The following is a 12,761-nucleotide window of genomic DNA, read 5'->3' as shown; positions in this document are numbered from 1 at the left end:
GGATTGCCAGTACATCCTCAAATTCAGCTACTGACACAAGTAATAAGAATAATACATGGGATTTTAAGTACAGAACTGTTCTGTTTTTCTCACTTTTTAAAAGTGATTACGATAAAAGATTTGGGTACAACACATCGTTATTTATTTCTGGAAACAAAGCACATTGATTAGTACAAAGTATCTAAAATAATGTTTCGTCTATAAGTATTGATTACTCAAGATCGGAGTGAATAAGGCCTGCACCCTTTCAGACTCCTGAGTCCTCGTTGATCCAGGACCTGAGATTGCCGACGTTGGCGTAGACGTCGAGGCCAAGCTCGCACGGGTAGAGCGTCCAGGACAAGACGCCAACCTGCGTGCTGCCACTGACCAGCGGTCCGCCAAAGTCGCCAAAGCAAGCGCCCCTCAGCAGCTCTTCAGCGCACACCATGTTCGTTGTCACTTCTACGGTCACGTAGGACGCCCGGCAGAGGGCACGGTCTACGATGTTGACGTCCACCTTCTGTAGAACACTGGACAAGCTGCCGTTAGAGATGTTGTTACCCCAGCCAGTGATCGTCACTGGCAGTCCCTCTGGTGGGTCGTAGCCTTGCTCCGGCAGGTTGACTGCCTGCACGTTAGGACCCAGTGCGTACGAGCCGTTCACCTGTAAAAGCGGAAAAACATTAAGTTCCAACTCTTTCAATTATTCTGCATTTTCATTTGATGCACAGGGTACCCGGGGGGAAAAAAATTAGTACACCTGAAAAGACGACGTCCATATTGATACGACGAATGTATGCTCCACCTGTGGAATAGGAGATGTACAGATAATGGTTTCGACGTCGTCCACCAAGAGGTAGCGTAGTGGCTTAGCTACTAAAGCGCCACCTGTGTCTGTCCTGTAATGAGGAATGTTCACAGCCAGAGGGGTCACTGTGGTGAAACGTGTGAGCAAAAACAGTGCACTCGTGCTTCCTACAAAAAAGTAAGCGAGTTTGAAAGAGATCAAATTGTGGCCGTCCGAGGGGAGAATGATCCTTTCGGGCAATTGCAGCACCAGTTGCACGTGCTGCGTCAGCTGCTGAAGGATGCTGGTGTCAGTTGTCAAGTGAACATTCTCATATCCATAGACGAGGTTCTGGACGTCCACACAGCACAGGCGACAGCCAGGATCGTCGTAGTGTAAGGGCAGCAGCGGCAGATCGTACGGGTAGCAGAACTTATTCTGCTGGCCATTAAAATTCCTACAACAAGAAGATGACGTGCTACAGACGCGAAATTTAACCGACAGGAAGAAGATGCTATGATATACATATGATTAGCTTTTCAGAGCATTCACACGAGGTTGGCGCCGGTGGGGACACCTACAACGTGCTGACATGAGGAAAGTTTCCAACCGATTTCTCATACACAAACAGCAGTTGGCCGGCGTTGCCTGGTGAAACGTTATTGTGATGCCTCGTGTAAGGAGAAGAAATGCTTACCATCACGTTTCCGACTTTGATAAAGGTCGAATTGTAGTCTATCGCGAATGCGGTTTATCGTATCCCGACATTTCTGCTCGCGTTGGTCGAGATCCAATGACTGTTAGCACAGTATGGACTCGGTGGGTTCAGGAGGGTAATACGGAACGCCGTGCTGGATCGCAACGGCGGTGAACGCACATTGGAACCGTGTATTCGTCATCGCCATACTGGCGTATCACGCGGCGTGATGGTATGGGGTGCCATTGGTTACACGTCTCGGTCACCTCTTGTTCGCATTGACGGCACTTTGAGCAGTGGACGTTATATTTCAGATACGTTACGACCCGTGGCTCTACCCTTCATTCGATCCCGGCGAAACCCTACATTTCAGCATGATAATGCACGACCGCATGTTGCAGGTCCTGTACAGGGCCTTTCTGGATACATAAAATGTTCGACCGCTGCCCTGGCCAGCACATTCTCCAGATCTCTCACCAATTGAAAACGTCTAGTCAACGGTTGCCGAGCAACAGGCTCGTCACAATACACCAGTCACTACTCTTGGTGAACTGTGGTATCGTGTTGAAGCTGCATGGGCAGCTGTACCTATACACGCCATCCAAGCTCTGTTTGACTCAATGCCAAGGCGTATCAAAGCCGTTATTACGGCAAAAGGTGGTTGTTCTGGGTACTGATTTCTCAGGATCTATGCACCCAAATTGCATGAAACTGTAATCACATGTCAGTTCTAGCATAATATATTTGTCCAATGAATCCCCGTTCATCATCTGCATTTCTTCTCGGTGTAGCAATTTTAATCGCCAGTAGTATATGTCTCGTGGACGGATGCAGTCCTGAATAGGCAGCTCACCACGTCTACGTCACCATGCGTACGTCCATCACTCACATACAGACAGAGTCTACTCTCATCGCTAAAGCAACAGAGTACTATTCCAATTTTCAGTCAGCTTCTTCACAACACTAGAGTAGCCATGCTTGACAGAGTCGTGGTTTCACTGGCTGCCTGGCCAGTGGCATACGTGAACTTACTCCTGCTGCAAGCAGACGGTTTCCAATTGTCCCTGATAACGCAGCAGGTGCAACGTGTGCCAAGATTCCGTCTCTGACCGATGTTCTGTAGGCCAGCGCTGCTCGCACAATGCGTCGATATTGACGTGCGTCTCTGCTACGCAGACGCGAAAAACCTTGTCTACAGGTGTGGGAATGTTCTGCAGACAACTGGTAAAAGCAGCGACACACCATCCGTACACTGTGCCCAACATGTGCAGCAATCCGTCGACAAGTCCATTTTGCTTCCTGCTGGCCCAGAGGAGTACATTCCATTCGGTGGGCCTGGTTACACCGTAGAAGGAATGTTCCAAACACTGTTCACGTCTAAACTCACCACATTTACTACGTGCAGAGTCACAACAGAGAATGTGCAGACGGGCCTCCTCAGCGCCATCTAACCACGGATGTCGACGATACCGTGGTACCAGTTACTTTCCTTGACGGTGTTTTATTTCTTTTAGTTTTTTTTCTGGCAATGTGTGTCTTGTGAGCTATGCGCTTTAACACTGGCTCTGAGCACTATGGGACTTAACATCTGTGGTCATCAGTCCCCTAGAACTTAGAACTACTTAAACCTAACTAACCAAAGGACATCACACACATCCATGCCCGAGGCAAGATTCGAACCTGCGACCGTAGCAGTCGTGAGGTTCCGGACTGAGCGCCTAGAACCGCTAGACCACCGCGGCCGGCGCGCCTTAACACTGTTTTTTACAATACATCTTAAAGAAAACGACGATTTCTGTGCACATCGCCACACGTACACACACACACACACACACATATATATATATATATATATATATATATATATATATATATATATATATATATATATATATATATATACACTCAAAGTCATTCATCCACACTCTCACATCGACGCCCTCACGTCGATTACAATTACGTAAATTACAAATAGTTTCCTTGTGCATAGGAATAACGTACACTACTGGACATTAAAATTGCTACACTAAGAAGAAATGCAGATGATAAACGGGTAGTCATTGGACAAATATATTATACTAGAACTGACATGTGATTACATTTTCATGCAATTTGGGTGCATAGATCCTGAGAAATCAGTACCCAGAACAACCACCTCTGGCCGTAATAACGACCTTGATACGCCTGGGCATTGAGTCAAACAAAGCTTGGATGGCGTGTACAGGTACAACTACCCATGCACCTTCAACACGATACCACAGTTCTTCAAGAGTAGTGACTGGCGTATTGTGACGAGCCTGTTGCTCGGCCACCATTGACCAGACATTTGCAGTTGGTGAGAGATCTGGAGAATGTGCTGGCCAGGGCAGCAGTCGAACATTTTCTCTATCCAGAAAGGCCCGTACAGGACCTGCAACATGCGGTCGTGCATTATCCTGCTGAAATGTAGGGTTTCGCAGCGATCGAATGAAGGGTAGAGCCACGGGTCGTAACACATCTGAAATGTAACGTCCACTGTTCAAAGTACCGTCAATGCGAACAAGAGGTGACCGAGACGTGTAACCAATGGCACCCCATACTATCACGCCGGGTGATACGCCAGTTTGGCGATGACGAATACACGCTTTCAATGTGCGTTGACCGCGATGTCGCCAAACACGGATGCGACCTTCATGATGCTGTAAACAGAACCTGGATTCATCCGAAAAAATGACGTTTTACCATTCGTGTACCCAGGTTCGCCGTTGAGTACACCATCCCACGCGCTCCTGTCTGTGATGCAGCGTCAAGGGTAACCGCAGCCATGGTCTCCGAGCTGATAGTACATGCTGCTGCAAACGTCGTCGAACTGTTCGTGCAGATGGTTATTGTCTTGCAAACGTCTCCATCTGTTGACTCAGGTATTGAGACGGGGCTGCACGATCCGTTACAGCCATGCGGATAATAAACCTGTCATCTCGAGTGCTAGTGATACGAGGCCGTTGGGATCCAGCACGGCCTTCTGTATAACCCTCCTGAACCCACCGATTCCATATTCTGCTAACAGTCATTGGATCTCGACCAACGCGAGCAGCAATGTCGCGATACGATAAAGCGCAATCGCGATAGGCTACAATCCGACTTTTATCAAAGTCGGAAACGTGATGGTACGCATATCTGCTCCTTACACGAGGCATCACAACAACGTTTCACCAGGCGACGCCGGTCAACTGCTGATTGTGTATGAGAAATCGGTTGGAAACTTTCCTCATGTTAGCACGTTGTAAATGTCGCCACCGGCGCCAGACTTGTGTGAATGCTCTGGAAAGCTAATCATTTGCATATCACAGCATCTTCTTCGTGTCGGCTAAATTTCGCGTCTGTAGCACGTCATATTCGTGGTGTAGCAATTTTAATGGTCAGTAGTGCTTTTGAAGGTGTTGTGAGGTAAAGAACTGAAAATTCCTCTTTCTAATTTACAATTGTCATTGCTGTTTGGTGAATGACGTATGTCTGCCCCCAAAATTACGAGGCCTGTTCAGAAAGTAAGCTCCGATTGATTGCCAAATTGAAACCACAGTGAACATCAGAAATGTTTTACTTGTAACAATTAGCTACACCTTTCAGCTTCTTCTCTACGTAGTCGCCGTTCTGACTTAGACTTTTGTCATAGCGTTGTACCAACTTTTCAATAGCCTCATCATAGAAGGCAGCCGCCAGTGCTTTCCGCCAATTCTCCACGCTGGCCTACACCTCGTTGTCTGTGTCAAAATGTTGTCTTCAAAGACAGCGGTTCATGTGACCAGAGATGAAACTCAGGGGGAGACAATTGCGGACTGTATTGTGGGTAATCTCACATTTCCATTTGAAAACGATGCAGGAGCATCTTCATTGCCCCTGCAGAATGCGGCTGAGAATTGTCTTGAAGAAGAAACAGCACGACAGTTATGTAATGTTAGCTGCATAGCTTCAGGCGAAATTTCTCACCAGGCCCTCGTACTTGGCGGCAGACACTATTTTCTAGGCATCTTTACGCACTCACTGCGAGCTCAGAAATGAGAAGAGCGACGTGATGCTAACTGGGGTTATACTAGAGACACTACCCAACACATCTGTGCAAAGCTTTATCGGATTTTCATAGTCGTTTCCATTTCGCGACCGATCGGAGCTTACTTTCTGAACGCCCCTCGTACATCGAACTGATTTGCCGTTTTATACAAGGAGAGTAAAAGTACTTTAAACACTCAAATATTTTCACTTGCGTGAAGGATCTGTCTTAGGACGTTGATTCTAAAAAGCCTAAAAATGGAACCGCGTTAAATAAAGGAAGACGATATAGTGACGCAACTCTCCAAGGTCTTTCGCACGAAAGATCACACAGGGCAGTGCTAACTACGAACATTTATGCATGAAACTTTTGACACGTACTCTGTTTCCATCACTTCAGCTTGCCAACAACTATTATGGTACAAATAGCTTGCGAAATGCGGCCGGTTGATGTAGTCGACAGCCACTGGTATTTTCTACAGGTATGCACCCTGTCATTTTCAAGGCAAAACTGCAGCAAGCAAGCGTTGTGCAAGTGAATTTAAAGACTCGGCTTGCACAGCAATTTCTGGAAAATAAAATACATCGATGTCGAATCTTCCGGAATAAAACTGTTAGATGGTATCGGCTTGGCGAAATAAAGTACGCGTTCTCAGATTGACCAAAGTGTTAGTTTTGGCGGGCTGAGACAGAGAAGGAGCAAAAGGGTAGAGTATCAGAGACTTCCTCGCTGAGTTACTGTATTTCCACAGTTCCAGAGACGGTTGCGGGACTCGACTGTTCGATACAGGGTGTCAAATTAAACAAGTCTCAGCCCTCTAGTTCCCAATTTTATTTGGGGACCAGTTTCGGCGATTTATTACTCCATCTTCAGGCGCCTGACCGATGTGGAATTTTCCTACATGTCGGTCGAGGGCCGAAACTGGTAGCCAAACACAGTAAGTTTGCAAACTAGACGGATTAAAGGTGTCTGATTTGACATCCTTACTCGCTGAGAGTCATAGTAAGCACTTCTTCGACGGGAACCATAGCAGGCGGAGTTGGTCGTCGAGAGGCGCAGACAACGATCTTCTTCACCGGGAGAGATTGGTTGGTTGGTTGGTTTGGGGAAGGAGACCAGACCGCGAGGTCATCGGTCTCATCGGATTAGGGAAGGAAGTCGGCCGTGCCCTTTGAAAGGAACCATCCCGGCATTTGCCTGGAGCGATTTAGGGAAATCACGGAAAACCTAAATCAGGATGGCCGGACGCGGGATTGAACCGTCGTCCTCCCGAATGCGAGTCCAGTGTCACCGGGAGAGAAGAAGGCGATTCACGAGCAGACGGGCTGCGCGACCCTACCTGCCATCTCACCGCACTTCGTCTCAGGCAGATGATGTAAGTAGCCTCTGAAGTTCGTACAGGTTGATAGGCACGTCGATTCAGATTGATCACTCACTCATTCGACTATAAGTTTGCTCTTTGAAGTTCTATATCTTTTTTAGTCACTACTCTTTCTATGCGATCATCACCAACGCTTCAGTTCCGTTATTAGGAGTCACTTAACGCAATTTCGTTTTCTTTCTGTCTATTTTATGAGAACTTTTCCCGTTCTTTCCATCTGAAGATCCACACTTATCACATGCTCATATGTGCTTACGCATTCTTCCCCCATGATGAGTATCTGACCGTTCTTTGTTCTGAAGTCATAATAATAAGTGAACGTAATTTGTGACTCTTGTTTCATTACAGTAGCCGAGAAATCTCATCACTACTTACAAGGGGACCTCCCCATCGCGCCCCCCTCAGATTTAGTTTTAAGTTGGCACAGTGGATAGGCCTTGAGAAACTGAACACAGATCAATCTATAAAACAGGAAGAAGTTGTGTGGAACTATGAAAAAAATAAGCAAAATATACAAACTGAGTAGTCCATGCGGAACATATGCAACATCAAGGAGATGGTGGGTTCAGAAGCGCCGTGGTCGCGTGGTTAGCGTGAGCAATTGCGAAGCGAAAGGACCTTGGTTCAAGCCTTCGCTCGAGAGAAAATTTTTACTTTCTTTATTTTCGCAAAGTTATGATCTGTCCGTTCGTTGATTGACGTCTCTGTTCAGTGTAATAAGTTTAGTGTACGTGTTTTTCGATCGCACCGCAAACCCGTGCGATTAGTAGACGAAAGAACGTGCCTCTCCAATGGGAACCGAACACATTTGATCGCAAGGTCATAGGTCAACCGATTCCTCCACAGGAAAACACGTCTGGTATATTCTATACGACACTGGTGACGGCATGTGCGTCACATGACAGGAATATGTTGTCGACCCTCCTAACTTGTACACTTGGCGAATGGGTGAAAAGATTCTTCTACCTTGCCCGATTTAGGTTTTCTTGTGGATGTCATAATCACTCCCAAAAAAATGATGAAAACATAAGAGTTTGTCACATAAACTGCAACAAATGAATGCAACAGTTTCACAGTCGCACAGTTTTCCCTGTGCTCTGTCAAAACATATGTTTTTAACGTTTTCAAATTTTTCCGTGTGTAGACTGTCAAATCCTGGATATGTCCAAGCAAATCTGAACATGTCCTGGAATTTTGGAGAGTGAAGTTGATTATGTGTGAGTACCTGAACTCTGATAATCGTCTTAAAATAAAAATTAAAACTTTCTATTGGAGGGAAGACTTGAACCAAGGACCTCCTGTACCGCAGCTACTAACGCTAAGCACGGGACCACAGCACTCCTAAGCTCACGCTGCTCTTGATGTTACCTATCATGCGCATGGACTACTCAGTTTGTACATTTTGCTCATTTTTTTTCATAGTTCCACACAACTTCTTCCTGTTTTCCCGATTGATCTGTGTTCAGCTTTTCAATGCCTATCCACTGTGCCAACTTACAACTAAATCTGAGGGGGGTGCGATGGGGAGGTTCCCTTGTTAGTAATTATTAATTTTTAATCAGAACACGCAAGTACAGTTCACACGTTAGGGTCAGCTCTTCCCTTCCGTTCGTGTGGTTACAATTCCTTTACATACACATGGGCCGTTGTGAGGGCCTTGCACCGTGAGAAGGGCACTCTGTGCATGTCAGTGGCAATACAGATCGAGTAGAGCCTTGCCCCAGTGGCGCCTTGTGCATACTAGGGTCGTGATCAGCCGAAATGGCAGTACTGTGAGGATATCCAGTTCGACAAATCATGAAAACACCTGATTTTACATTTGCGCTCTCAAAAGAAATACTGTTGTAAGCCATCACTGTCTGGAATTCCAACATACGCTGTCCATAAGAATCAAACATACACACACACACACACACACACACACACACACATATATATATATATATATATATATATATATATATATATATATATACAGGGTGTTTCAAAAATGACCGGTATATTTGAAACGGCAATACAAACTAAACGAGCAGCGATAGAAATACACCGTTTGTTGCAATATGCTTGGGACAACAGTACATTTTCAGGCAGACAAACTTTCGAAATTACAGTAGTTACAATTGTCAACAACAGATGGCGCTGCGGTCTGGGAAACTCTATAGTACGACATTTTCCACATATCCACCATGCGTAGCAATAATATGGCGTAGTCTCTGAATGAAATTACCCGAAACCTTTGACAACGTGTCTGGCGGAATGGCTTCACATGCAGATGAGATGTACTGCTTCAGCTGTTCAATTGTTTCTGGATTCTGGCGGTACACCTGGTCTTTCAAGTGTCCCCACAGAAAGAAGTCACAGGGGTTCATGTCTGGCGAATAGGGAGGCCAATCCACGCCGCCTCCTGCATGTTTCGGATAGCCCAAAGCAATCACACGATCATCGAAATATTCATTCAGGACATTAAAGACGTCGGCCGTGCGATGTGGCCGGGCACCATCTTGCATAAACCACGCGGTGTTCGCAGTGTCGTCTAAGGCAGTTTGTACCGCCACAAATTCACGAAGAATGTCCAGATAGCGTGATGCAGCAATCGTTTCGGATCTGAAAAATGGGCCAATGATTCCTTTGGAAGAAATGGCGGCCCAGACCAGTACTTTTTGAGGATGCAGGGACGATGGGACTGCAACATGGGGCTTTTCGGTTCCCCATATGCGCCAGTTCTGTTTATTGACGAAGCCGTCCAGGTCAAAATAAGCTTCGTCAGTAAACCAAATGCTGCCCACATGCATATCGCCGTCATCAATCCTGTGCACCATATCGTTAGCGAATGTCTCTCGTGCAGCAATGGTAGCGGCGCTGAGGGGTTGCCGCGTTTGAATTTTGTATGGATAGAGGTGTAAACTCTGGCGCATGAGACGATACGTGGACGTTGGCGTCATTTGGACCGCAGCTGCAACACGGCGAACGGAAACCCGAGGCCGCTGTTGGATCACCTGCTGCACTAGCTGCGCGTTGCCCTCTGTGGTTGCCGTACGCGGTCGCCCTACCTTTCCAGCACGTTCATCCGTCACGTTCCCAGTCCGTTGAAATTTTGCAAACAGATCCTTTATTGTATCGCTTTTCGGTCCTTTGGTTACATCAAACCTCCGTTGAAAACTTCGTCTTGTTGCAACAACACTGTGTTCTAGGCGGTGGAATTCCATCACCAGAAAAATCCTCTGTTCTAAGGAATAAACCATGTTGTCCACAGCACACTTGCACGTTGTGAACAGCACACGCTTACAGCAGAAAGACGACGTACAGAATGGCGCACCCACAGACTTCGTTGTCTTCTATATCTTTCACATCACTTGCAGCGCCATCTGTTGTTGAAAATTGTAACTACTGTAATTTCGAAAGTTTGTCCGCCTGAAAATGTACTGTTGTCCCAAGCATATTGCAACAAACGGTGTATTTCTATCGCTGCTCGTTTAGTTTTTACTGCCGTTTCAAATATACCGGTCATTTTTGAAACACCCTATATATATATATATATATATATATATATATATATATATATATATATATATATATATATACTGTAACCACTATCGATAGTGAAAATTACTAAACAATAGGTGAGGTGCATCCTGTTTTTGGTCAGGCGTCGTCTCAGTCACTGCACTCCCTCTTCTTTATCTTCAGCTTTTACACTGCTGTCTGAAAAGTACAGCATTGACGGTGGACTGCAGAATACTGGGAGCACTCGTCGCTGTTGATTCCGATCACATGTTCGAACCAGTCGACTATGGTATACTACGCGCGTTTTTGAAAAGCATGGACCTCTCTCTGATGTCTCCACGAGTGGTCCTTCGCCTCATCCGTGGCTTGTGATGGTGAACGTTTAGCAGTCTGGGCACACTGTTACTGGACGATCAATGCGAGAAAGATGACCACTGTCGGGGATAGTACTTGCAGCAACGCTCGAACCAACTATGCACAGTCTACTGCGGCGATTGGAAGAGAGAGACATGCGGGACGTGATTTTTTGTTGCGGTGCATTCGCCGATGATGTGATGATCCTGGCCAGATCGGGAGCGGAATACACATGGGGCTTCAGTGGATATGCCAGTACGGGGCGTTCACTGAAAAAAAATGGCTCTGAGCACTATGGGACTTAACATCTGAGGTCATCAGTCCCCTAGAACTTAGAACTACTTAAACCTAACTAACCTAAGGACATCACACACATCCATGCCCGAGGCAGGATTCGAACCTGCGGCCGTAGCGGTCGCGCGGTTCCACACTGTAGCGCCCAGAACCGCTCGGTCACCTCGGCCGGCTATCCGAAGTACAGAACATACTACTGTAATTGTTTAGGTTCTTTGCCTGCAGACTCTTATGCTTATTTGGGCGTTCCGGTGTCAGACGCGATTACTGAAGAATAATCCTGGAGTATATTCATCCCCTACGGACGGAATGGGGGAGGGCGAAGGGGGTACCACTACCAACAGACGAGAAGACGATTCGGACGCCTGTTACCGCGGTCGTATGGTCTCGCCAAGGCATCAGACTAATGTGATGTTGGTCTGTGTTCTATTCTCGGTCGGGACTTTTTTGTAATTTGATATTTTTTTCAGTGTATCTGACAATATTGCGATAGTTGGAATACCTTTCTTTCCTTTTTTGGAGAAAAAAATGGTGACGTACCAGAATACAAATCCAAAGGTCTCGGGGTCAGTGCTATGTCAATACTAGTATTTGTTGATAAGAAGAATGCCGAGTGGAGCCGGCCGGTGTGGCCGTGCGGTTTAGACGCTTCAGTCTGGAACCGCGTGACCGCTACGGTCGCAGGTTCGAATCCTGCCTCGGGCATGGATGTGTGTGATGTCCTTAGGTTAGTTAGGTTTAATTAGTTCTAAGTTCTAGGCGACTGATGACCTCAGAAGTTAAGTCGCATAGTGCTCAGAACCATTTGAACCAATGCCGAGTGGCGCCGTAATTCAGAGCGTGCTTTAAGCTGTAGGTCTTCTAAAACTGTCTGGGTAAAACAGTTCCAAGTTCGGAAGAAGTCAACGGCATACTAATACCACTTCCAACTGGAACATGTCTAGCACTATGGTGTACAATACACTCTTCGGATTGATGACTGCTTTTCTACAAATTTTTGCGCACAGCACAGTCGTTATCATCGACAGTCGGTTTTTCATTTATTCTTCGCTTGGTGGCTGGAAGCATATTTTTTTTTTTTTTTCATGTCAGTCCTCTTCTGTTGCGCTGCTTTCAAACTTTGTAGGTTTTCCTGGTACATCAACATCGACACAGCTTTCTTTCTACTTTTCTATGGGGCTTCTTGTTGTATCTCAGGTGATCGCAACAGTTATTCGTAGACTAGGAAGCAGGAGACAGACCAGGGTAATTGGACACACTATAGAATATCAGAAGACACTGCTATAACTGAAAAATCAAACACATTTACGTATCTTTTGAGAAGAAGTGATGTAGAACACGACAAGCATTTCCAATCTCTGAATAAAGTATTTCGTCAGCTCAATAGTAAACTATCGTTTTAGCTGCACTGGTTCTCGCAGACCCAGCTAACTATTACGTCGACAGCCGTTGTCCCATGGAGCTGAGCTGTCGAACTTACGAAACAATCTGCACTCACGAACTGTTCCCGGAGCGCTGTCGTCGGCATCGTTTATGCCAGCGCCGAAGAGGGAATTTTTTTATTTATTTATTTACACGTCAAATTGAGGAGCAAATCTCTAAGGCCATGAAACGTGTCAGTACATGAAATTACAACATAAAAGTAATAACAGATAAAAATAAATGTTTATGAAACCGAAAAAAGTCAGTCCATAAATTTAAGTAAACGCAATCAACAATACGATAAGAACCAGCT

At 45.9% G+C, this 12,761-nt stretch overlaps 1 protein-coding gene across 1 annotated transcript; it reads right to left on the bottom strand.

Annotated features, from left to right (window-relative positions):
• Positions 1-247: 247 nt before the first annotated feature.
• Positions 248-12,554, bottom strand: LOC126263506 (trypsin Blo t 3-like). Its single transcript, XM_049960598.1, has 2 exons — positions 12,507-12,554; positions 248-646 (listed from the first exon to the last, which is right to left on the bottom strand). The coding sequence occupies exons 1-2, from the start codon at positions 12,552-12,554 to the stop codon at positions 248-250; spliced, it is 447 nt and encodes a 148-aa protein (XP_049816555.1).
• Positions 12,555-12,761: the final 207 nt, after the last annotated feature.

Source organism: Schistocerca nitens, chromosome 6, assembly GCF_023898315.1.
Source record: "Schistocerca nitens isolate TAMUIC-IGC-003100 chromosome 6, iqSchNite1.1, whole genome shotgun sequence".
NCBI classification, from domain to species: domain Eukaryota; kingdom Metazoa; phylum Arthropoda; class Insecta; order Orthoptera; family Acrididae; genus Schistocerca; species Schistocerca nitens.
Note: the sequence above shows the minus strand (reverse complement) of the source record. Positions and strands in the feature narration are given on the sequence as shown.